General features: G+C 35.2%; 2 protein-coding genes across 5 annotated transcripts in view; both read left to right on the forward strand.

The window, feature by feature from the left end:
• Nucleotides 1-24094, forward strand: LOC142336355 (uncharacterized). 4 transcript variants are annotated; one of them, XM_075385120.1, is made up of 4 exons: nt 1-252; nt 11492-11683; nt 13113-20154; nt 23712-24094. In XM_075385120.1, exons 3-4 carry the CDS (start codon nt 13139-13141, stop codon nt 23896-23898), a joined length of 7203 nt encoding a protein of 2400 aa, XP_075241235.1. In that variant the 5' UTR covers nt 1-252; nt 11492-11683; nt 13113-13138; the 3' UTR covers nt 23899-24094. The 4 variants fall into 4 exon arrangements, with proteins under 4 accessions (XP_075241235.1, XP_075241234.1, XP_075241236.1 ...); XM_075385119.1 differs by lacking the exon at nt 11492-11683; XM_075385121.1 differs by lacking the exon at nt 11492-11683 and having other exon boundaries at nt 1-210.
• Nucleotides 1-26557, forward strand: part of LOC142336358 (nuclear migration protein nudC-like) — a 472960-nt gene that overhangs the window by 216676 nt on the left and 229727 nt on the right. The gene's annotated exons all lie outside the window — the stretch shown is intronic.

The following is a 26557-nucleotide window of genomic DNA, read 5'->3' on the forward strand; positions in this document are numbered from 1 at the left end:
CTTTAAATAATTCAGATAAATTGAGCACATGTTCTTATATAAAATTGCAGAAACAGCTCAAATCAGACTGCTAAATAGCGTACATCAGTTTTTAAATTTGCTTTATTTTAGCAATATGCAAAATGGAATAATCAAAAATACACGTTTATGATTGAAAACTGAAGCAAATTTAATGAGGTTCTGCGTTTATTTGTGCAACATACAGATGATGTACGTTATAGCGACAAAAATTTGAAAATTTCTACGTTCTACGTGAGTATTGCCTTTTGATAACCGATTATAAACTTGGAACAAATAACTTTGAAAATGCAACATTGTAATTGTCACAGAAATTGAGTCTGACGCTCTATTGGCGACTTTCTTTTTCGCTAGCATTAGCTGCAATCTTTTGTGATCCTTCGCTTCAGCTTGCGCTTCCGTTCTTGTAGCAACGTTCTTGTAGATGCCCCGAATTTCTAAAAAAAAACCTGTTATAAAGTCTATTGGCTTCTTATTGACTTCAATTATACAGCAGTCGAGGAGGACCATATGTTAAATCTAGACAAACTCTTTTCATCGATGAAAAGAGTGTCCTGAATTAAAGTATGGTCCTCCGGCAAGAGCCAAAGTCCCTAAAGATAGTAGCATTCAAATCTTGCAGCAATCTTGCAGTACCCATGATTCAGTGTTCAAGATTATCAATCACTAGGGAATCCTTCCGTAAGTGAAAACAAATTAGGAAAACATCGGAAGTAACCGAGACAAACGCTTTTCTTGGTGTGCCGTACGACCTTCATTTAGTATAAGAAGAGGAAAATCACGCAACCCCTTCTATTGGACTGAAACTAATACGGAAAAAAATGAACAACAGAATTAATTTAACGTCTATAGAATATCAATATGATACTACGTATGAAACTCAAGAGCATCCAACTTAGAAGTGTGAAAGTCAAATATACATTGTCAAGCTGTTGCTAATACAAACATAAACGTTTCATATGAATGATACAATAGCTTACAAAATTTCTGATGGTAATTGACAGAATATACCATCATACCTGAGCTACGGGTCAAGGCGGTATATGCACCAAAACCCAGAATTCAACCGAGCTACAACTACCCGGAGTCCGCATCTTTGATCCTATTCAGCACTGAATCATGATAATTTCATAATGGATTTTACTCTGACAAGAATTTTTATCATAGCACTTTTTACTATGATCATACTGATATTCCTACCGTTTTTATTCTCTTCTTCTGTGAAGCCTGATTTTTTGGCGTGTCTTTCTCGGTGAAGACTGATTTACTATTGAGTCATTCTCTGTGAAGACTGATTTACTAACGTGTCTTCCTCTGTGAAGACTGATTTATTATTGAGTCATTCTCTGTGAAGACTGATCTATTAACGAGGATTCGTCTGTGAAGACTGATTTATTAACGAGACTTCCTCTGTGAAGACTGATTTATTAACGAATCTTCCTCTGTGAAGACTGGTCTAATAACATGCATTTGTTATTAAGCAATTAACGCCACTCAGCGCCGTTTCAACTCAACGCGCGGTTTCAACCAAACAAATCAAAACAATTGAATTAAAGACGTTTTGCTAAATCATAAAGAACATCAAAACATGATATGGAACAAGCAAGTTATGCAAAATCATGCAAAAAACATTAAAACATGATATAAAAGAGTCTATCTCAAGTCTTTTTCACTGAAAGGAACGGAGCTGGTCAAAGGAAGATTGGGCAATCAAAACAAGCTGGTCACAGGAACATTGGGTGATCAAAACAATCTGGTCACAGGAAGATTATTGGGTATCACAGGACAATTGGGTATCACAGAAACTGTTCACAAATATCCCATTCTACAGGCGACACTTTGTTCACGTTTCCTTGATGTGGTGTCCAGCATCTCTGCTGGTCCTGTCATCAGCACCAGAACTATCACCAATGGTGCCACCGAATTTGATCAAATCACTAACATTCTCTGAACCCTGAAACAAATCTAAAACGCCAAAGAAACAGTTTCAAATGCAATTTGACACATTTTTACTCATAATAAAGGCAGGGAAAATACATTTGGTAACAATGCTTTGCAATTATCAATATTAAATGGAATGAAATGCAAAACATCAAATGGCACCCCAATAACACCAAGAGAAAATATTAGGGTAGTATTAGGGTACTATTAGGGAAAGAAGGAAACTACCACTTTAGAACAAATTCCTCTAAAACAGAAAGCACCAGAACGGCCATATGACGATGACCTTCTCCATTGCGGTCTAGATGAAACGTTTGCCTATGATGAAAATCTTCGCGTTTAATGATCTTAGTCCTCTTGTAAAGATCTCCTAGAAATTCACTCAAGAAATGTTGTTTTCTGAAACGATCTCTGCTTCTGAAACGATTTGGATCAAAGTCTCTTCTTCGCAACTGACGGCGTTAACTGTGCGCGGCGACATTATCGACTTCTATCTTCTTTTGAATAATTAACTTCAAGACAATCTGAAATATAATTAGTTAGATTCGTTTCAGGGTTGAGAGAATGTCAGTGATCTATTCAAATTCGTTGGCAATATTGGTGCAGTTCTGGTGCTGATGACAGGAACAGCAGAGATGCTGGGCACGACTTCAAGGAGACGTGAACGAAGTGTCGCCTGTGCACTGCGATATTTTTAAATGACAATGATTTGAAAAAATGAGTCGGATCCACTCCCCCCCCCCGGACCCCGCCAAAGTAGACACCGAAACTATAAGCAACCAGCATATAAATACTGTTTCTAACAGTCCATTTCCACTACCTGAAATACCCAAATTCTCTTCAGTTTCAACACTGGGTGAAGTCGAAGCCTTTTTTTACCAGGTCTTGTTCAATTTTCAGCCCGTGATTCCCTTTTTCTTCACATCGGCAAGTGCTATGAAACATTGCCTAAAGTTAATCTAGATTTGTCGGAGCTAGTTTGAAATAATGTTAGTTGAAATTGTCGATTCGTTAATTCGGTTCAAACGACACGTTGCAAAAATTTCACACATTTTCAAGGTTATTCGAAATTTTCATTTTGTTGTATGATACTATTCTCTACAGAATGTGAGCGCTCCGAAAGAGCTCATTTTAAGAACTTTTAACCAATAGGTTGATAAATAGACCATCGCAGAGGATTACACTTTGACAAATGGTCCTTCAGAGATGTGCTCACGATAATAAATGGTCCTTCACAGATGTTTACACGTTAATAAATGGTCATTCACAGAGGAAGACACGTTTGTAAATCAGTGTTCACAGAGGAAGGCACGTTTGTAAATCAGTCTTCACAGAGGAAGACACGTTTGTAAATTATTCTCCACAGATGAAGACATGTTTGCAAATCATTCGTCACAGTTTCTATTGAGACTGTGGTTTCTATACGCAGTAGGGTTAGCTAGATTTATCATGATTCAGTTCTGTGTACAATTGGTTTGTTCTGATTTAGTGCTGAAAAGCTCTGAGTGCAAGCTCCGGGTAGTTACCAAATTGCTGCCGTTTTTGAGCGTAGGGGAGTGATGCCTAATCTAGTATTGTTGAAATTGAACCAACTGAGAGATAGTTTGGCAAAATGACATTTTGCAAGATTTAAACAAAGGTTTTCTTTGTTCAGCAATTTTAGATACGCTTTCCTACAAAATGCTTGACGTGACCTGCTTTTGATCATCATCAATAAAACAAAAAACTTTGATTATTCGAGTTAAATTTCATTCTTCGCTCTCTGGAATTCTGCCGATATGTCAAAAAATACATAGAAACATGATTTGAGTATTTATATCCGCTGGAATCACCTCCAAATATTGTTTGTTTTTTTGAAGTTTCTGGAATTAGTCAAATTGACTGCAAGCGCGTACTGGAGGTCTTGATATGGCATTGAAGCGCTCCGCATATGAGTTGGCACTTGATGTTATAATCGTTCCAATGCTGTCCATTAGAGCCTTCAACAATGGACAATATTTATTTTTTAATCATTTCAATCAATAACTTTATATCGAGTGCAATTTTTTATAGATATGCCCTGTTGAAATTTTTCAAAATTGTAAGAGGTCGTAACCGCAAACTTTCAACTAAAAATTGATAAAACTTGCACGTCAACTAAAACTTGATAAAACTTCAGCTGCTGTGGAAGCAATTTGTACAAGGGATTTTGCTGAAATGGATATCTATGTTCATTGGCCTCTCTTTACACAAAGAATTAAACTGTCAATAATTAAGGTTTAATTAGAAATCATTCTGGTCTGTAACTAACATAAATTGATAAAAAACAAAAGGTATTCCAAACAATTACATACAAATACCAAGTACAATCCGATTAATATTTGAATTAAAACATTTCACATTTAGACCAAAACTGGTCCGGTACTTGCTGTATGTCCTTTAAAACTGAAAAAAGTACCAACCAACTGAAAGCATTAGAATGTTTCTTTAAAAGCTTCTTGGATACAATAAACAGTTGATTATTAGACACCTTTATAAGACTCCTAAAAAGAATATCAAATGATGGCAAATATCAAAAATCAATGAATATCTTGAAATTTGTTCATAGAGCACAATATTGGTTCATTAGACCTTTGGAAACTAAAAGGACTTCTTGAACAACTATTAGACAAAAACTGGCATTGTTATCGCTGCGAGGCTGTTAAACAATACAGTTTTTCTAAAATATTGCAAAATGGTTTTCTGGCAAGAAAAAATCTTATTTCGTCAAAAAAGAACTGTGTTTTTTCATAGATATCGGTATTATGTAGCAAGAGATTGCAACAATGTTGTTTCCCGAAAGTCTTGAGGTAGAATTTTCACTTAAGAAAATAAGGGGAGACTTTTTGAGCAGTTTTTATCATGCACCACCGGACCAACTAAGCACAATGGGCCATTTAGGCATATTTGATGCCATTTTTCAATGAAAAATTGAAAAGAAAGTTAACTTTTTCTAAAACGCGTCGGAAAACTTTGCCAAAACAGTTGGTTCAAACAATCTACCAATTCCCTTTTACATTTAAACGTAAAATCAATTAGACTATCCTCAACCACTTTATCATATTTTAGCGAAAAGTGGTCAAAATTTAGTTAAAAATTACGAAAAAGTGTGAACAGAATAACGGAAGTTAGATTGACGTTCAAACTTGGTAAATCTAAATTCACAAAAAAAAGTTTTTAAGTTTGAAATTCTACGTTTGACTCTAAGTTTTTGAATGGTACTACCCACAACCCTCTACGATGAGTATATCCATCGGTGAAAATTGACTGAAACAAAAAACACAGTTGAGTATATAGCTCCTACCCCCCTACCCCACTAATTGGTATTAAAAAAATGAAGTGGGTTGGAACAAATATGCTTGTCACCTAGTTTATTTTGGGGGAACATTTTTTGATAAAAAAGCCAGTTTCGTAAGAAATGAAGTATTGGAGTCATTTAGGTTTGATACGTTGGCACAATATGTGCGCCTCATATTACCAATCCTCCTGGTCCATTTAAATAGTTTGAACTTTTTATTTTAAATCACAAATAATATCACTGTTAATTGACAATTTTAAATTCAAACGTTGAGGAGAGAAAAACTTTTGGTTTTTCGGTTACTTTGCTGATGATTATACTTGGCGTCGCGTTTAGATTTTGTAAGCAGTTTGATCTAATCAATGGCAAACTCAGATCAACCTGGCACCTCTACTTTCAATCTCAGATTCAACTGGGTTCAAATTTTTTCTGAAAAAATTTCTGCCTGCAATGTGGATGAAGTGGGAAAAGAGTGGATTCTTTCAAACTTCGCTAATTGGGAAAACTTGGAACAACTTGAAAAATGCGAAGATATTTCCAACCAATTTCTGTTGTAGAGATAATGAAAATCAGAACCAAGCAGAAGCCCTTGAGAAATTGAATTTGTCACAGAATTTTTAGAAAATTTGACAGCTGACGGAAAGCTTCAGGTCTGACGTTTTCGAAGTTGTTTTCTTTGCTCCTTCTTTTCAGACTATAAGACCACCTGTGCTAGCCTAACGATTTAATTGCTCTTTTGTCTACTGTTTCTCAAAACATGGATATCTATTTGAGTAATTTGGATTCGATTCCAAAAACGAGAACGTGAAACAAACCTCAAACAATAAGAAAGAATGTTCTTGGGAAGAGATTCAAAACTTAAAAAACCTCCGAAGAGATAACCCTTGTACTAATTAAGTTCTCTTAGGAAACTAAGCCGGTCTTTAATTACCAAATTGTTAAATTTTCTTGCCTAGAGAAATAAATTGTTTAAATTACTTTTCTTTTTTTCTTGTCAATTGAAGTTCACGACAAAAGGAGAAGTTGTGGCCTCTTTTTTTCATTGTTTGCTCCAAAAAATTATTTACTACAAAAAAAGCATTCCATAAAAAGAAAAAATAAGTCTTATCTTGCGATTGTTTTGCTATTGCAGCAATAGCTAATGCACTCAGAAGTTGGATTCAATCTACTTGAATGAAATCTAGGCACATTTCGAGTTACTTTGCGAAAAAAATCAATTTTCACATTCTTCAATCTTCAGAATTTTATACAAGAATGTATGTTCAGATTGTTTTAAATTTGTTTGAATGAAACCTTATTCAACGAAAAAATCAAAGTACTTCTTTTGAACACTAACTACCGAAAAATTGGCATTTTTGCCTGCAAATTTTTACAAAGCATTTTTCCTTTTCGAAGCCTTATTTGTAACTAAGATGGCAGAAACATCTTTCAGAATGCTATTTAAATTTGCGATTACTAATTTACTATTTGCTCCAATTTTTTCAAAGCGATCGAGTTTTAGAGAGTATTGTATGCGCAGATAAAGGTTCTCACGTTTCTGAGTTTCTCGATTTTTGTAGGGTTTGTTTTTTTTATGTATTCTTTCTATGTCGTTTTAAAAGAGCTTGAGTTCAATTAGCATACCTTGTAAACAAAATTAGGTTTGAAATAGATTAGCAATACTTGAAAAAAAGCCTCTCGAGTTTTTCTCCTTGTGTTTATGAATAGATTTTTTTGTCAGACTGTCAGTTGAAAATTTTCTGAAGAAAGTGGAGATTTAATCATGCGTTTTGTTCAAATTATCTAATTTCTTCCATTTAGATATCAATACTAAAATTTGAGGGCCGGAAAATAATTAACTGAAAAATTTTTTTCTCGTGAAAAATAGTTAGTTTTTTTCTGAACATGGATGTAGAATAGTTAGTTTTAATTTAAATTTCAAAATATGAATTATTTATCTAAAACATTTGTTTTATCCAATGAGAAAACAGCCTCTAAAGGAAGTCAAAATTGAAGATCGGCCCATGAAAACTGCCAATAGTGAACTCAAGAGAAAAGACAAACAACAAAAATCAAATAGAAAACAAGCACTACTTACGAGCAAAACTCAATGTCTGCCCTTTTATTTTAGAAAAAAACTGAATAAAAAAATCAAAACAGACTCAGATAAAAAATAAACTAAACCAAATGACGTCGATTTCACCAGAAAAAAATATGGGAACATTCTCATTTGAGAATCATTAAGAAGTAGACGGAAAACAAAAAGGGGCAAAGTTAGAATATACTTTTACAGTTCTTGAAAGCAATTGAAAACAAAGTCATTAAAGCGATTAGCTATCAACTGAAATCATTCTTTGGCTTCATTTATATCTTCAAACAGAACGATGGAGACCTGACAATATCCAAAACCTCAATAGACAAAAAGAGAGCAAATACAGTCAAAAATCAAACGGTCATTTCGTTTTTGCGCGCAAGCAATGTCGAAGATTAAAACGTGCTCAAAAATTTTTCCGAAAATAGTCAATTGTGCCTTATTTCAACATCTCAATTGATGTGATTGTCGACTTGTCATTTTTGTGCCACTCAAATAGTGATTGCAGTAGACATCAATATAGAACCCCACAAATGGGGAAATGCCACAAAATAATTTGAAAAATTATGAACTTTTGGAAAACCGTAGTATCGTGGCTAGAAAGCCCATATTTAAAATATGAAACCGCGCTTATGACAACAATATAAAGCAATTGAAAAGACTGTCCCTATAATACTATCCTAAGAGTTCGAGAATTGAGAATGGAAATTTCAAATCACAAAAAACCATTATTTTACTTGAAAGAATTTTTTTAACTGTAAGACGTCACACCTTTAAACTAAAAATTGATAAAACTTCAATTTGTAGCTGCTTCGGAAACCAGTTAGTTGTACATGGGATTTTGCTGAAATTGATATCTATGTTCATTGGCCTCCCTTTACACAAAAAATTGAACTATCAATAATTGAAGTTTGATTAGAAATCATTTTGGTCTTTAACTAACAAAAAAATGGTAAAAAATAATTCAAACAATTACATACAATTTCCCAGTACAATCCGAATGATATTTCAATTGAAAAATTCGAAATTTAGACCAAAACTGGTCCGGTTCTTGCTGTTTGTCCTTTATAACTGAAAAAGTACCAACCAACTGACAGCATTAGAATGTTTCGTTAAAAGCTTCCTAGAAACATTAACAAACAGTTGATTATCAGATTCCTTTTTAAGACTACTAAAAAGAATGTCTAATAATGATAAATCTCAAAAATCAATGAATACCTTGAGTTTTACTCATAAAGCACAATATTCGTTCATTAGACCTTTGGAAACTAAAAGGACTTCCTATTATTTGAACCTGAAAATGAAAGCAGACTTTCTTGTGATTGAGGTGAAAAAATGCGAATGATATTTTAAAAAGACGGGGCCAATATACCATCCTAATTCTTTTTAATAGCAAAACAACTATGAGACCAAAATTTGCATTGTTATTGCTGCGCGGCTGTTAGAGAACACAATTATTCTAACATTTTGCATATTGTTTTTTGGTAAGCGAAAATCTTAATTCGTCAAAAACCTTATTTCGTCAAAAATGTGTGTTTTTTTTATAGATATCGGTATAATTTGGCAAAAGGTTGCCACAATGATATATCCACAATTTCTGGAGGTAAAATTTACGCTGATCTAAATAAACTAAATAGAGGGAGATTTTTTCAGCAGTTTTATTAATGCACCACCGGAAAAACTGTGCAAAATGGACCATTTAGGCATATTTGATGCTATTTTTTTATAAAAAATTGAAAAGAAGTTGAATTTATTCTAAAACGTCTTTGAAAACTTTGCCAAAACAGTTGGTTCAAATAATCTACCAATTCTCCTTTACATTTAAACGTAAAATCAATTACACTATCGTTAACAACTTGTCAAACTTTCGAAACTGAAATTCTACGTTTGACAAACCCTCTATTATGAATAAATCGATTGGCGAAAGATGACAGAAAAAATGAGTCTTTAGCTCTTCCCCCACTAAAGTGGGTCGAAACAATGAAGTGGGTCCGAACATATATGCTTCTCGATTAGTTTATTTTGGGGGAAATTTTAGCAATACTAAGCCGGTTTTGTAAAAAAAGTTAGTATGATTGTCTACTATGGAGATATAGGAGTCATTTAGGTTTGATGCGTTGTCACCTTATGTTTGCCACATATCACCGATCCTCCTGGTCCACTTGATTTGTTTATGCTAATTTGTTAAGTCACACCTAATATCATTGTTAATTGACAATTTTAAATTCGTTGGTTGAAGAGATAAAATTTTTTGGCTTTTCGGTTAATTTGCTGAAGATTACTCTTGGCGTCGCGTTTAGATTTTGCAAGGAATTTGATTTAAGCAACTCGATAAATGCGAAGTTATTTCCAACCAATTTCTGTTGCAGAGACATTGAAAATCCGAATCAAACAGAAGCCCTTGAGAAATTGAATTTGTCACTGATAGAATTTTTCCAAGTTTTGACAGCTGACGGAAAGTTTCATGTCTGACGTTTTCGAAGTTTTTTTTTGCTCCTTCTGTTCTTACTATAAGACCGCTTGTTCTAGCCTTACGATTTAATAGCTTTTTTGGCTTCTGTCTCTCGATATATGGATAGCTATCTGAGTACTTTGGTTTGCATCCCAGAAACGAAAATTTAATGAAACTCAAACGATAACAAAGAATTTTCTTGGAAAGAAATTCGAAACTTAAAAAACCTCCAAAGAGATAAAACTTTGTGCTAATTAAATTCTCTTACTAATTTAATTACTAAATTGTTAAATTTTCTCGCCTAGAGAAATAAATTGTTAAAATTAGTTTTGTTTTTATCTTGTCAATTGAAGTTCACGAAAAAAGAAGTTCTGGCCTCTTTTTTGTCATTGTTTGCTCCAAAAATTTAATTTCTACAGAAAAAACGCATTCCATTAGTTGAATGAAAAAGTTTACGAAAAAAAATAATTTTCACATTCTTCAATCTTCAGATTTTCAAACAAAAATGTATGTTTAGATTGTTTCAAACTCGTTTAAAGGAAACCTGATTCAACTAAAGAGTTTATGCTGCTTTTGAACGCTAACTACAGCACAATTGGCATTTTTGTTTGCAGATTTTTCCAAAGCTTTTTTCCTTTTCGAAGCTTAATTTATAACAAAGATGCCACAAAACTTTTTCAAAAAGGTAATTAAATTTGCGATTACTATATTACTATTTGCTCAACATTTTTCACGGTCAGCGAGTTTTAAAAAGTTTTGTATACGCAGATGTTTTTTCTCGGTTCTGAGTTTTTTGATTTTTGTAGGGTCTGAATTTCTTGTGCATTCCTTCCATTTGTTTTAAATGAGCTTGAGTACATTTAAAAAACCATTTAAAAAATTTGTTTTTGTAAATTAAATTAGCAGTACTTGACCAAATGCCTCCCCACTTTTTCTCCTTGTGTTTATGACTGGAATTTTTTGTCAGACTGTCAATTGAAAATTTTCTGAAATAAGTGGAGATTTAAGCATGCGTTTTGTTCAAAATATTTGATTTCTTCCATTTAGGTATCAATACTAAATAGGGGGCCGGAAAAAGGTAAAATATTTAGGTAAAATAATTGAGGTAAAATATTTAGTTTTATTTTAAACTTGACAAAATTTGACTTTTTTCAAAAACATTTGTTTTATCCAATTAGAAAACAGCTTAAGCTGTAACGAATTTACAAAAGGAGGTAATAACTCAATAAACGGCCCATGAAAACTGCCAATAGGGAACGTAAGAGACACGACAAACAGCAAAACAGAAAAAAACAACAAGCACTACTTACGATTAAAACTCAATGTCAAAGAAAAAACAAATCAAAATCCGATAAAAAATAAACGAAACCGAATGACGTCATTTTCACCAGAAAAATATGGGAACAGTCTTTAATGAGAATAATTAACATTTAGATATAAAACAAAAAGAGGCAAAGTTAGAATATACTTTTACAGTTTCCATAAGCAATTGAAAATAAAGTCATGAAAGCAAGTAGCTATCAACTGAAATCATTCAATGGCTTCTTTTACATCCTCAACAAAACAATTGAGACCTGTCAATATCCGAATCTCAAGCGACTAAAAGAGAGCAGTGTAGTCAAAATTCAAATGGTCATATCATTTTTGAGCGCAAACAATGTCGAAGAATAAAATCTCAAAAATTTTGTTTCAGCACCACCATTGATGTAAATGTCGACTTGTCTTTATTGTGCCACTCATATGATGATTGCAATAGAAATCAATATAGAAATCAACTTCCACTTGCAGCTGCTTTGGAAGCCAGTTGTACATGGGATTTTGCTGAAATGGATATCTTTGTTCATTGGCCTCCATTTACACAAAAAATGAACTGTCAGTAATTGAGGTTTGATTAGAACTATCTGGTCTGTAACTAAAATAAAAAGATAAAAAAGACAACAAAATTGCACAATTACATACAGTTTCCCAGTACAATCCGAATGATATTTGAATTGAAAAATTCCACATTTGGACCAAACCTGGTCTGGCTCTTGCTGTTTGTCCTTTAGAACTGAAGAAGTACCAACCAACTGAAAGCATTAGAGTTTTTCTTTAAAAGCTCCTTAGATACAATAAACAGTTGATTGTTAAACTCCTTTATAAGACTACCAAAAAGAACGTCAAATGATAGCAAATCTCAAAAATCAATGAATACCTTCGGTTTTACTCATAAAACCCATATTGGTTAATTAGACCTTTGGAAACTAAAAGGACATCTTAAACAACTAGGAGACAAAAACTGGCATTATTGTCACTGCGCGGCTCTTAAACAACATAGTTTTTCTAAAACATTGCAAAATGGTTTTTTGTCAAACGAAAATCTTATTTCGTCAAAAAAGAGAGTTGTGTGTTTTTTTAAAGATATCAGTGTAATTTAGCAAGAGATTACAACAAGGTTGTTTCCAGAAATTCTGGAGGTAGAATTTGCTCTTATCTAAAAAAAAGGGAGATTTTTTCAGCAGTCTTTTTCATGCACCACCGGAACAACTGAGCAAAATGGGCCATTAAGGCATATTTGATGCCATTTTTTAAATGAAAAATTGAACAGAAAGTTAACTTTTTCCAAAACGTGTCTGAAAACTTTGCTAGAACAGTTGGTTCAAACAATCTACCAATTCTCCTTTACATTTAAACGTGAAATCAATTAGACTATTCTTAACCACTTTATCATACTTTAGCAAAAATTGGTCAAAATTTAGTAAAAAATTACGAAGAAGTGTGAGAAGAATAACGGAAGTTAGATTGACGTTCAAACTTTGACAAATATTTAAACCTCCGCATTTCCTTGGGAAATCTAAATTCACAAAAAATTTTTGAATTTGAAATTCTACGTTTGACAAGTTTTCGAATGGTACTACCCACAACCCTCTACGATGAGTATGTCGATCGGCGAAAATTTACTGAACAAAAAACTCAGTTGAGTATATAGCTCTTCCCCAACTAAAGTGGGTCGAACCAATGAAAAAGGTCGGAACACATATGCTTGTCAATGAGTTTATTTTTGGAGAAAATATTAGCAATACTAAGCCAGTTTTGTAAGTAATTTAGCATGATTGTCCACTATGGAATTTTTGCAGTCATTTAGGTTTGATGCGCTGGCACATTATGTGCGCCACATATTACCGATCCTGCTGGTCCACTTAAATAGTTTATACTAATTATTTGAATCACATCTTATATCATTGTTAATTGGCAATTTAAATTCAATCGTTAAAGAGATAAAATTTTGGTTTTTCGGTTATTTTGCTAAAGATTATTCTTGGCGTCGCGTTTAGATTTTGTAAGGAGTTTGATCTAATCAATGGCAAACTCAGATCAACCTGGCACCTCTTCAACTTTCAATCTCAGATTCAACTGGGTTCAAATATTTTCTGAAAAACTTTCTGCCTGCAATGTCGATGAAGCGGGAAAAGAGTGGATTCTTTCAAACTTCGCTAATTGGGAAAACTTGGAACAACTTGATAAATGCGAAGATATTTCCCGTAAAAAACTCCGCCAAGTCAAAGAAGCTTTATTTGAGGAATTTGTTGATTTTCTCGAGCAAAAAAGGGCCTTTGCAAAATTTATTGACTCTCTAGAACTAAATCTGAATAAAAAACTGGAGGAACAACTATTCATTTGTTTTGCGAATGGATATGGTGAACTTTTACAACTTTTTGAATCGGACGAAATCGATAGGAACGTGCCAAAAGAAAAAATTGAATCACTCAAGTCGACATTAGAAAACGATCGCCCGATTAAAATGCAACCTTCAATCAACACGGCAGAAGCTGGCAATATCCATTCTCTCATGGGTCAAATGGAAGAAGCATTGAAAACGGAGAGCATTAAACAGGAGGCAATTCAGGAGATATTGAAAAATATTTGCCATTTCGACCATCTGAGAGAGTGCCTGGAAAATTGTGAAGAACTCAGTAAAAAGGAAGTAAGAAAATTGAGCCAAACACTGCTCGAGTTGTTTAGCAAAATTAAACAGCTGGAACGCCCCAAAAAGCAGGATAGCTCAATTACAATCCTGCAATGTATGCTTGACTCACTGCAGCTGTCACGAGATGCCAATCAGTGGATAAATGGATGGTTGCAAACAAATGAACTAGAGAACTTGAACGTGGACGAATTGGATGCATGTGACGATTTAACACGAAAGCAATGTCAGGCAATCAAATCGAAGTTGCGAGAATTGACTGAGAAAACTCATTGCTCAAAAACAGTGCCTCCAAGTGACATTTTTCTGGAGCAAGTCGAAAAGGTTCTGAAAAGCAGATCAACAATTAAAAAAGATGTCCGTTGTTGGATTTTAGAAAATATCTGCTCTATGCAGACTCTGGATGAGCTACACAATGCAAACCTAGGAAAAGATGAGATTGAGTTTATCAAGTTAGCTCTTAAAGAGCATTTCTATACTTTCCGGCAAAAAGAACCGGGGTTTTTCTCAAACTTTGTCTGTGATGGTTCTCGAGAATTTTTGAATACAACGCCTCAACACTTGAGCGATTCGCCAGAACGTGGCAAAACTTTCACAATTACCCCTTTGATACAGATTAGAAACCGCATACAGGATGAAGCACCTGTTGAGAAATTGTTTGTGTCTGAAGAAGGGGTTCGAAATATTTGTGACAGAGTTCCCGAGCGTCTGTTAGGTGAAGTGCCAGTGTTTTATGAATCTCAGAGCAACGGTACTGTTATTGATTTTGTTACTCTTAACAAAGTGACTTTCAGATGCATCGGCCTATTTGGACCATGGGGCGCTGTTATCGAAGGTTTGAGACCTCTGATCTGTACAGAATTGCTACAGGATGTCCAGAATCAATTTGCGAAACTAATTTCTGGCTTGTATCTGATTGATTTCACGTGCTTGACTATTAAATTCATTGTGTTCCGATGCAGCGATGACACTGATTTTGCTACTGTGGAGAAAGAGTCGAGAGCAGTTCATCTCTTACGCTACATGAGTCAACTTGTAAACAACACAGTGCTTTGCTTGGACGGAAAGTATGAGGACCGTTTGTCAAGTGAAAGAGAAAAAAGTGACTTCAGAAATGACCGCAGGTCTCGTTTTACACTAAAAAGTGATGAAACTCATGAAGAAACGTTCAAGCTTACGTTGCTTGGCTACATGGCCCGTCATCCCCTGGCCACAAAATTTTATTCTTCCAATTCGGGCCTGCTGGCAGTGTCGGTTGTAAAACCTGTATCAGAAATTGTTGATTGCATAGAATCTGAAACTGGAAACGTTTCGGAGTTGAAGAAAACCTTTGAGTTGTTAGCCATTGAAAACCCAGACAAAGTCAGTTACGAGTTTAAAAATGATCTTCTTAAAATCGTCCATGAAACATTGCATAGTGAAATTAAGACGTCTGTAGAAAATGAAGTTAACCTGACCCAAGAAAAAGTCGAGCACGAAATTCAGGAATTAGTCTTGAAATCCGCAGTTTTGTATGTGATACAGGAGGAGACTAAGAATAGTTGGGAATGGAGCATTGTCAAAAGTTTCTTTGCTTATTATGGTGACAAACCAGATAACTTGTGGGATAAGAAAATAAAGTTACGCCATGCTGATATCAAAACGATGCTGAGTACAAAAAATGAACAAATTCTTCGCGATGCAATTCGGGAGCAATCAACTGTGAAGGAAGATCTGTTGAAAAGTGTACTATGCTGGTACTTGAATTACCCTATTTCTGCAACTGAGGTCAGCGAACAAAATTTTGATAACAAAAGTTGCGACGAGCTGTGGAACCTTGTGGAGCTCAAGGTGCAAAACGACTGCAATATACCACCAGGGTTCCGCGATATTCAAACGCCTATTGTTACCTTGAGCTCATACTACTACTCACATGAGAAATCAGACCGTGTTCAGTCGTGCATTGAGAGCTATTTTAATTATTGTCAAGGTGTTCTTGAACAGTTTAGGGATGAACCTCGATTTACAACTTTTTGCACGACCAAGAGTAATCCGGTTCTAGAAAAAGAGCGCCAAAAATTGATCGAAAAATATATTTCACAAAAATTCCGAGAACTATATATAGGCAATCCAAAAAGGGAACGTGGTAATGGCAATGGCTGCCTCGTATCTATTCGAAACCTTAAAAAAGACCAGAACGGTAATATGACTTTTAAATTGATATATAAAATTAAAAAAAATGCTGAAACGAAAAAATTTATCATTCATCAGCTCTTAGCTGCCGGCTCACTTTCGAAGCAAAAACTGACAACCCCTGAGCGGAAACTGAACACGAAAGAACTGGAGTGGATAGAAAAGGGTATAATTGAGTGTGAACGCGATGAAGAGTTATTTGCAATGTACTCTTTGCAAGAATCAAAAGTTATCGTCATATTAAACACACAGGCCAGGTCTAGAGTAATGGCTAATGACCTCTCGAGTACCCAACAACCTAATTGCTTGATAGATTTTGGTAAGAAAATATCCCGAAGTGACCTCGACACTGAGTCCCGGATCTTAATTGTACAATCGGACGCCGAACCCGGAGTTGTACAGGTGGTGAAGTTCACAAAAAACTACAAAAATGGTCGGTTTGCTCAGCAAGTTGACATTGGAAGTATGTTCAATCTCGAAAAAATGGTGCCCTTTTGCTTTCAAAGATCCAGCGAGAAGTATTTGTGGTTTCTGAACGAGGGCCATCTGCGAAAAATTGACGTGAACGCGAGGAATCTCTCGGGTAAAATAGTTCATGTAGATACTCCTCAGGAGCACTGTGAATTGCGATGTAGTCCGGATGGAGCGGTTGTTTTCGTTTTGGCGCCGGGTGGAAGAATTGTTCCAGTAATGACAGAAAGCGGAAACGTTATGCAAGAAATTGTGGTCACAGAGAAGGAAATCTTTGTTACTTGCATATCCAATTTTGCGTTACTCGTCGGTGTCTGCGAGAAAACACTGAGTTTTCACCAAGTTTCAAGTACAACTGGATCTCAGTGCGGAACGCGTTTACTTAAGGAGGATAGTAGTACTGTGCCACAAAATCACAACGACCAAAAACAACGAAGTCACTGGATTAACCTACTTTACTGGATGTATACAAAATTTCCAACTGAAGATTTGCTATCAGCTCACCAAAATGAAACACATTTCTGGTTCATGGTCTCTGCCAGCTCCGTAAGTTATCAACAAAAGTTGAAAACCGAAATAAAATCTCTCCAGAGTCGGCTGAGCATTACTTGCAAACCATTCAATGGAGTTTCATTTCACCGAGAAAAAATTTACTTCTCACTTTCTGGCCTAAACGACTGCATTTTTGAACAAATTTTCCTGGGATGTTTTCTGCAAAAACTCATTACATTTGTACCTCTTCAGGTAGCCCGCTGTCAATCGAATGAATTCCGCATTCTTGCAAAAGAGGACAAACTAGACCTAGAGTCAGTGAGCCACGTTTTTGATTTGGCTGAAAGAATTAGTTTAGGATTTTTTGACAGCATTTTCAACAGTTGGAGTGGAAGTATAAAAGTAATATCGTCAATGGGTAAGCAGAGTACTGGTAAGAGCTACACTCTGAACCATTTGACTGGATCGTCATTCAACATAGCTGGCGTACGATGCACTGACGGTTGCTGGATGACTGTCAAACAAACTGACGACTGTCTTTATGTCATATTAGACTTTGAAGGATTGGGTAGTTTTGAGAGAACAGAACAAGAGGACATGCTTTTGTCTTTGTTCAATAGTTCAATCGCAAGCATCACTCTCTTCAAAACGGAGAAAAGACTGGATAGAGACATTGATAAACTGTTCAATAAAATGAACCTTGGCAGTGACCAACTGAAAACCAGTAATCAATGTTTCCGAGGAAAGTTCATGATTGTTATCAACGATGTTGCAGAGCATGATGTTGTTGACACGCCCTCTGAATTTGAAGAAAAAGTTGGCATCATTGTTACACGAAATGAAAATAACTTCATCAAAAAATTGTACAACTCGGATTTTGAAATTATGGCATTTCCCGCATTTGAAAGTAAAGAGTACTACGAAGCAATCAAAAAGTTACACTGCATTATAAAGGACGAGGTGAAGTCAAATTTTTCAAGTGGGCCCCAGTTCTTAAGAACTTTTAAACTTTTGATGGCGAAATTGGCCGTCAACGACTTCACGCCGCTTGATCGACAGCAAATTGATGAACGTACTCTTTATTTGAAATCACTATTGCCCGAAGCACTTCATTACGGACAAACCATTATTCCTGAAGGTAACAAGCAAAAAGAATTTGATCTTAGTTGCCTTGATGATTTGACATTGAAAATTCCCCTAAAAAAGAAGGTTAAATTTGACCCTCTTGATTCAGTCGAGATAAGCGACTTCCAGATTATGTTCAAGCCAAATCAATTGGACTGCATTCTGGCACTATTTTATGAATACCTGGATTTGAAGACTGATAATATCCCAAAATGGCGGAATGGACTCCAAAATTTTGTCTTGGCTTGCATTGATGTGCGTTTTGAGAGAGTCCAAATGTGGATTGAGATGAATTTAGAAAAATGGCGGAATGTTGGTGCAGAGTACCACAATTCAATTGGTTCTTTACTCGAAGACCTTAAAAGCAAAAAAGTTCAGTTTTCTGAAACGTATCGGTTCTGCGAGGAAAAATGCTCTCGTTGTCTTTTAAATTGCACGCTAATTGTTCAACACAAGGAGCCTCACACATGTGGAACAAAACACATATGTATAGCCAAATGTGACTTCTGTATTGACATAGCCACAAATTGTACGATGGCTTTCGGTCATAGTGGAAAACATGCTTGTTCAAAAGAGAGCCACACCTGCGGAGAAAAATGTCGCTTTCACGTAACCAGTGGCTGTGTAGGAAAATGCCAAAAAGAAATGGGACACGCTGGTGAACACACTTGTCCCGAAAGTAGGCATCCTTGTACAAAAATATGCAGTTTGGAGGGATGTCGAGGCCGTTGTATCATAAACTGCGAATTTGAACACACGATCCATAAATGCTTCCAAGATCAGTGTACAGAGACCTGTTCTGTTCCTAAATGTGAAAACAAATGCGCAGCTCTTGATCATTTTCATGGACACAAGTATTCATCTACGTTTGCCAACGAACAACAGCTGAAAAGAGAACCACCTTTTCTATTAACTGATGGTAGAACACGCTTCAATTGTGATGAGCACTTTTGCGGACTGGAACATCAATGCAGCGAAAACTGCCAAGAGCCGGGGTTTTGCAAAACAATAACCGAAAAAACAATGAGAAACGAAACATTCATTGGCAAACGTGACAAGTTCAAGTACGGACTCAAATTTAAAGAGTTTGGCCAGAAATCTAAATGTCGAAAAAAGATAAAACTGTTTGAGAGAGAGCATGAAGGTAATCACGATTGTTTGAGCGAAATACACATATGTACTAACACGTGTCCGACGTGTGAAAATATTTGTGAAAAACCATTTGGTCACGAACTTCACGGAAAGGGTAGAGATCAAAAGTTGCATCGTGTTCGCCACGGCAATATGCGCAAGCAGTTCTTCGTGGCCAATCAGGACGACATTCAAATTGGATCCCACAAATACAAGGTAGGTGAACCTGCAGTTGCTGAAATGTGCCACATATTCTGCAACACATTAGGTCGTGGACATATTCATGTTGTTGAATGTGAAAGTCGTAACCCCTCAAGATGTCCTCATAAGGCTCAGGATGGGAGACGACACCAGACTGTTACCTATCATCCAAATCCCCAAATTCCGAAGGATGAAATGACTCACAAAGCGTATTGGGAATCCATATGTTTCCATGATCCATGTCAAGAAATTGACAAAGACGAATTCGGCAAGTGTCCGGCTTTTTGTGCTGCAGAAGTACACGAGAATGAGGACGAGGAGTCACTCTGTGACTTGCCATTATGGCACACCCCAGCAGATTCTCTCAGTGATGGCCACCGGGCGACCGGCTATGTGTCCAAAGATGGTCACATATTCCCCTGCTCACATCCCAATCAAACATACCACTTTGTCCTCTGTCTCGATGATTCCATGTCAATGTCAGGCCACCCATGGTACTCACTGGTAGACGCAGTGGTAAACTTCGTGAAGCAACGTTTGAAGATTTCACTCCGCGACATGATCTCTATAATCATCCACAACACTCGACCGCGAGTTGCCGCAGAGTACCAGCCCATATATGAATTCTCCAAAAATTGGTTGAAATTCCGGGGAGGCGGAAATGACTTCAGTGCAGCTCTTTGGGAAGCCGATTACATTATTGGGAATCATCTTCATCGGAATGAGCACCCAGTTCTAATTTTCATGTCAGATGGTAGCTGTCGCAACGGCGAGATTGAAATGTACGAAATCTGCCAGAGGTGAGACAAATGCTCAAGTATTGTTAAAATCTGCCTCAATTTCTTGTATAAAATGTCGAGATAACAAGAATGTGTATGCTGATCCATTATAGCATAGAAATTATCCAACAACATAAGAGAAAATCACTCAATGGATTAGAAGAGTTAAAGAACCATTTGAATAAGATTATGAGGAAATGTTAGAATTATCCAAATAATAACCGAATAGTTATCGTAGAAAAACAGAAGGCTCTCCGGGAACAGCAAAAGGCTGTTATCTCGAATCAGCAAAAAGTGACTTCGCAAGAACAACCTGTTTTTTAAAGGAAACGTCTAATTTTTCACAAATCAAATAAAATTGAAATAAAAAAAATGTGCGAATTTTGTTAACTTTGCGGAGTTTTTCTATTTTCTTGTTCATCGTCCAACTTGAAAATGGCCAAAGATGGATTTTCTGTTAATTCCCAAAAAATCGATTCTCTCAGAGCCATAAAATTACAAATTGCAGTCCTTGACACACTTTGGAATGATGCTATTCGATGTTCTGCTGAAAATATTGAGCTTTGAATGAACACAAAATTTTCAACCCGCAGCCGTGTTTAGATAGGTTAAATTCTATACCTGAGAAGCTAGGCCTGAGAAACTTTTTGCTAATTCAAGGAAACTAATCAAAAAAGAAATACAAGAAATAAATAAATATATGGAAATAAATAGAATTTCCTTTTCCAAGAATATTTCTTGAAATTCCTTTTACAAGAAATAAATAGAAAGAACACTATAAAAAATAATATGAATTTGGTGACAATTTCTTAGCACACAGTTTTCAATTTTTGTTTTTCTCATTAGACCTGAAATTTTCAGAAAAACATTTCTATGTTCCGAGAAACATCTTTCGAAATGTTGGCAAAAAAAACTGTTTATACTTCTGGAAATTATATCTGAAAAGTGCCTCATTTTCACTACTTTGCTTTCTAATATTCCTTTATTGAGGTCCGTACGTACAGCTCGCTAAAAGCACGCTGAAGTCCAATTAGTTTATGCAAAACTGAGGCCACCCTTTTAATTTTACCCATATTCATTTCTTTTTATTAGTTTTATCAAATGGTCTGGATTTGCTTTATGCGGGGTCTTACAATGCTTCTTTCAACAATTATATCTAAATCTATCATCACAAAAATTTTATGATTATTACTTGCTCATAACACAGTTTTTGAGAAGAGAAAGATAATTTCTATCCAAATTATACATGTGAAAAACGCATAAACTAAAACTGAAAATTCAATCGTTTTATTTCACTGGCTTTTTCAATAAGTTTCTCCGCATCAATTTTTACGAAGAGCTAATAACATTTCTGAAAGCTTATCTCAAACGAGTTTTTTTACAGTCAGTTTTTGCATTGAATTTTTATTGACTATTTTAAATAACTAATTTTTAAAAGCAACTTTAAGATGTTTTATACCACTTCTTAACTGTGAGTTTTTTTATAAACCTTTTTTTGCACAAAGTAAATTTGGGCAGCCCACCCATACTGAACTCAAAGTCTAGACCAGTACTAGACAAGCCTAATTGCAAGTCATATTATGTTTTTCAGTACTGCGCAAGTCTTAGTGCAAGACCTGCAAGTCTGGCAAGTCCTGGTTAAACTGGAGTAACACCTGCAAATTGACTCCCAAGCCAAAAGCAAATATCGTAAATTTTAGTTAAAATTTTGTAACGTACCACGTTTTTGGCAAAATATTCAAGTGGACTTGTGCTGATTATTTAAAAGCAGATGCAAATAACTAGATGTCATCCTGGGGACAGCTTAGACTTTTTGAGCTAATTTTCGCATTTTCTCAATTTGTTTTGACCATTTTTGGGCATTCTCTGCTTTTAAACAATCTTTGCTTTTTCTAGACCCATTTCGATATTTTTTGGATATTTTTTGCGTTTTTGGAACAAGACCTGATGAAATGAGACTCGTAAAAAGACTTGCCCAGAAATGAAATTGACCGGATGGCCAATTTCAGTAGGTTCGAGTGGTGAGCGAAAACTTTTGTAGCCATACTGGACTTAAATCTCTAAAGACTACCTGCGTAGTCGTTGAATGAAATGAAGGAAATTTTATCATATTGGAGCTTCTTTTAAAAAGCAAAGGGGAAAATAAGTTAATCGTTGGGTCTCGTACACGCGGATCTTTTACTTTGATGTTTGAGAAGCAAGAATCAGTTTTTAATATTTTCTAACTTTTATCTTAATTAAAAGCTTTTTGTTATCACAGTCATGTTTTGAGTTCAAGACTGTCATGGGATTATCTCAGAATAAATTTTCATTCTTAATCAATCAGTTTTGTAAGCGAAAATGAACTAATTTAATTTGGTGTTTTTTAGAGGCTTTCCTGTAACAAGAATTTGATTTTAATGTCCATTATTTTTAGCCGCTTTATTTTTTTTGTTTTACGGATTTTTTGATAAATTAAAGCATCGCTAACGTTGACATTTAACTTTGAAAAACTAACTTTCTCACTTTTAAAAGCACGTCGTTTCCATGCTCCAACACTGAATTTAGCTATCAAAAAAACTGATTTCAGATAAATTCAAATGCGGATTTCGTTCAACGAGTTTTGTAGCCTGGGTTCTGCGATTCTTAAAATTGTCAGTTTTAGGGAATTTGGTCAACAATTTCCCTTCAAGACAACCTATCTTTAGAATATAACGCAAAGGTCCTGGAATTCACATGTTTTCAACTAGCAAAACGGAATTAAGTTACAAGCTCGGTCAAATTTGAATGAGGCAATTCAGGTCTGCTTTTGCGGTATAATGATTTCTCGGAAGCGCGAAGCATTTCGCTTATCACCATTTCAGAAGCCAAAGTTTATGTAGCGCAAAACTTTGAGAACATCATTCCATTTCGCCCTTTTTTGGTAACTATTTCCAAGAAAACCAATGGCTAGCGATGCTACTTTACATCACGTGGCGTAATTTTTTTTTACATTTTTTTGAGGAAACAAACTAACAAGCATAACCGTCTGGTTAATTGCTTAGATGATCGAAATAGCAAATGACCAACCATCACAATTTATTTTTTATTTTAGTTATATATTTATAGAGTGGTTGTTACGAGATATTATATAAGTTATGGCCTTGGATAGAATTTTCAATGAATGCATTCGAGATCAAATGTCAGATTTGGAGATTTTGATTACTCAAAATCAAGTTAGTAACATTGTGACTATCTTTTCTATTCCTTTTGAGATAGTTTATGAGCTTTTGACTTCAGTTTATGCAAGCAATCATTACGAACTAGAGCAATAGTCTAAAAAAGTGGAAAATTTGGTCAATTTTACCTCTTTAATTCCACAAAACGTATCTTAATAATGTAAAAATGGCCTTGCCGTGTGGGATATGGCGACAAAGAATCGACCCTCTAACTGTTAACTTACAATGTTATCATCATCATCATCATCGTGTTCTTATAAGCACTTTTTCTGGAACTCAAAAGTGCTCCACCGTCTTTTTCCTTTACCAAATTCCACAAATTAGTGCAATACTAACTAAAAGCAGCGGCGCTGCTCATAATGATATTGACTATATTTTTAGGTACAAAGTGGACTACGGACTTGAGGTGTATACATTGGGTTTCGGTAAAGTTCTCTTCAAGAAGTTGCTCGAGCTGGCTGATATCGCCGGAGGTCAATTTATTAAAGCTGTTAATGCTATGCAACTCCGCAATGCTTTCGTGGACATTTCTGCAAGATATCCACCATCTATTGGCGTGTATTCGTAAAATGTACATTAACTGCACCTATAGATTATACACTTTCGCATTTCATAACCAGACTTTTAAATTTTATATTGAATATTCTGAAATTTTAGAACTAATACCAATTTATAGTTTGATTTTATGTAGCAAATTGACGTGAAAAATAAGTTAACATGTCTCTAATTCAAATCCTGCTTTCATTTAATTTCAGCACATCTTGTCTAACTCAACCCAGGCTCAGAAAATTGGAGATTAATTTTATGAGAACAAACCAATAATAACATAAAACTAGTTTCAACTTTAAAATTACAGTTATAAAGCTGAAGCTATGCTTTCGGTCTATAGTAACGCAATTGGAACTCCAAAAATTTGTCTCCATAACTCCACAAATGAATTAATTCTAATAAGACTCGAAATAAATTTTTCTCCCAGGATGAAGTCCGCGACCCAAGACAGGCATTGGCCAGACCGACCGTACCTAAAGATAGGTTGTGGCCAGACCGAACAGACTTTGGCCAGACCATTGACCAGACCGAACAGACCCTAGGCCGAACCGTTGTCGAGACCATCGGCCAGACCGTTGTCCAGACCGAACAGACCCTATGCCAGATAGTAGTCCAGACCACCGGCCAGACCGTTGTCCAGACCATTGGCTAGACCGAACAGACCTGAGGCCATACCGGTGTCCAGACCATCGGCCAGACCGTTGTTCAGATTGACCACGAGTAATTTGAAGTTGATTTCGAGTTCTCAGCTCCTTGTTAATAGCTAATCTAGAGCTTGACCAGGGTCAACAGTTTCTTTGAGAAGCTGCTAACAACTTAAATCCAACACATAACAAACTTAATTATCCCGAGTGGACTGGGGATGTATATCTTGCAAGATCTTGTAAGATTCTGTCAGAATTTTTCAAGAGGTTGCATCGTCTTACAAGATTTTCTGACAGAATCTTACAAGATAAGCATTCGTCTTACAAGAAACTTAAAAGATTAAATTGCGTCTTACAAGAGATTTGCAACTCAACTATTCATCATTGAGAGAAACACTGCGCTTAAAGAAATTTGTAGATGGTGCACACGACAAAAAAAACAGGTAATATTTTTTCAATAAGGTAAAACTTGAAAACTTGAAAGTCTTGGGTTTATATGTTTCTCAATATTCAACGAAATGAGAAAACAACCATTAGAAATGAAATATTTCTGAAATGTGCTATTCTCAGGAGAATAATAATAGGAAAAAATATAATAGCATAATTCACGCATTTCAGTTTTGTCATTAAATCTAAACTAAAAACTAATATTTTTTAACTGAGGCAGTAAAATTTGTTATCTTGAAAAGCAATTTTCTATCAAATTAATGCATTAAAATATCATTCAAATATACGCAACCATTTCTCAAAATGTCAATGCATTAAATTAAAAAATTGCACACAAAACCAATAAGAATGAAGCTCAACCGGAACGAGCTTGCAAAAATCTTACAAGATAGCCATTCATCTTGCAAGATCTTACAACATAACCATCCTCTCGCTCCGGGCCTTATACTACTACTTTTTGAACTAATTTGTTAGCAAGTCAATTTTTATCTCAAGCATTATGGCTAAAAGTGTTTATAAAAGTTTATAGAGAAGCATAAAAATTTTTCAACAAATTTTCTAACACTATTACGTGGTCAATGCCGAATTGGTCAATTTTGTATAGGCAAACATTTTATCACCGGTAGCCATGAATAAAAAAACTCATTTCCACAATTCTTGGCATGTAATTAGCCCGAATTTTATTCGTAAATTTTAAAGACCTAATTCAAAGACTTAATTGTTCTTGTGATCAATGATAAGGGTAATTGCGAATTTGCTACATCCCTTCGTATTCCACAATTAGTATCGAATTCGCGATATCTCAGCGATTAGATAGATACCGGGTGGAAATTAGTTACTTATAGCGTGCAAAACAAAGACAAAATCGAGTAAATTTACTTGCGAAATCCAACGTTAGCCCTGTAATGATTAAGACTATGCTTTGCTGTTAACGTTATCATTTTAAACCTCTTGTGGAAAAAACTGATGGCAGCTTTGCAATTGCAGTTAAATCTATTTAACTCTAAAAACTGTAATTCTACAAACTGTAACTGTAATTACCGTAAAAGTATGACTTAAAATTCAGAAATCACCTTTAGACACACTATATAGGTACATCAGTTAGTGAATGCGCGTTCCGAACGCCTTCTTTTAGTCCGAAATGCAGTTAATGTTTTCTCTTTAATTAAAACAGTCAGACAGTTTTTGGATTTCGCATTTAGTACTGTTGCTTAGCTAGCTTCCGAATTTCTGTTACTTGGCTAGATTCAGAAACATTTGAAAGCAAACATTTGTGTTTTTGTTGTGTTTTTCAGACAAAAAATTCAATGGAACAAGTTTTTTAGGTCTTTACTCTGAATTTTGAAATCGATTATGTGAATAAAGAGACAAAGAAGATAAAGAACACGAGCTCAAAAACTGTTAACATCTAAAAAGTAAATTCCTAGTGAAAATTTTAATTTTGTTTTGAAAAATTAATTATCGATATTTGACACTCAGACTTCTGAAAGAGACAATTTAGAAAAATTGTCTCTTTCCGAAAATTTCTCTAGAGCAGCTCAAGAGAAAAAATGAAGCGTTTCATTTTTAGTACGTTTTCAGTCGAAA

Source organism: Convolutriloba macropyga, chromosome 3 (genome assembly GCF_964194025.1).
Source record: "Convolutriloba macropyga chromosome 3, txConMacr16.3, whole genome shotgun sequence".
NCBI classification, from domain to species: Eukaryota; Metazoa; Xenacoelomorpha; order Acoela; family Convolutidae; genus Convolutriloba; species Convolutriloba macropyga.

Bases quoted from the DNA above. Each gene is read 5' to 3' on its own strand.
- LOC142336355 (XM_075385120.1), top strand. From the start codon at position 13,139: ATGGCAAACTCAGATCAACCTGGCACCTCTTCAACTTTCAATCTCAGA. The intron at 20,155-23,711 runs GTGAGACAAATG...CTATATTTTTAG, and splicing joins ATGTACGAAATCTGCCAGAG to GTACAAAGTGGACTACGGAC.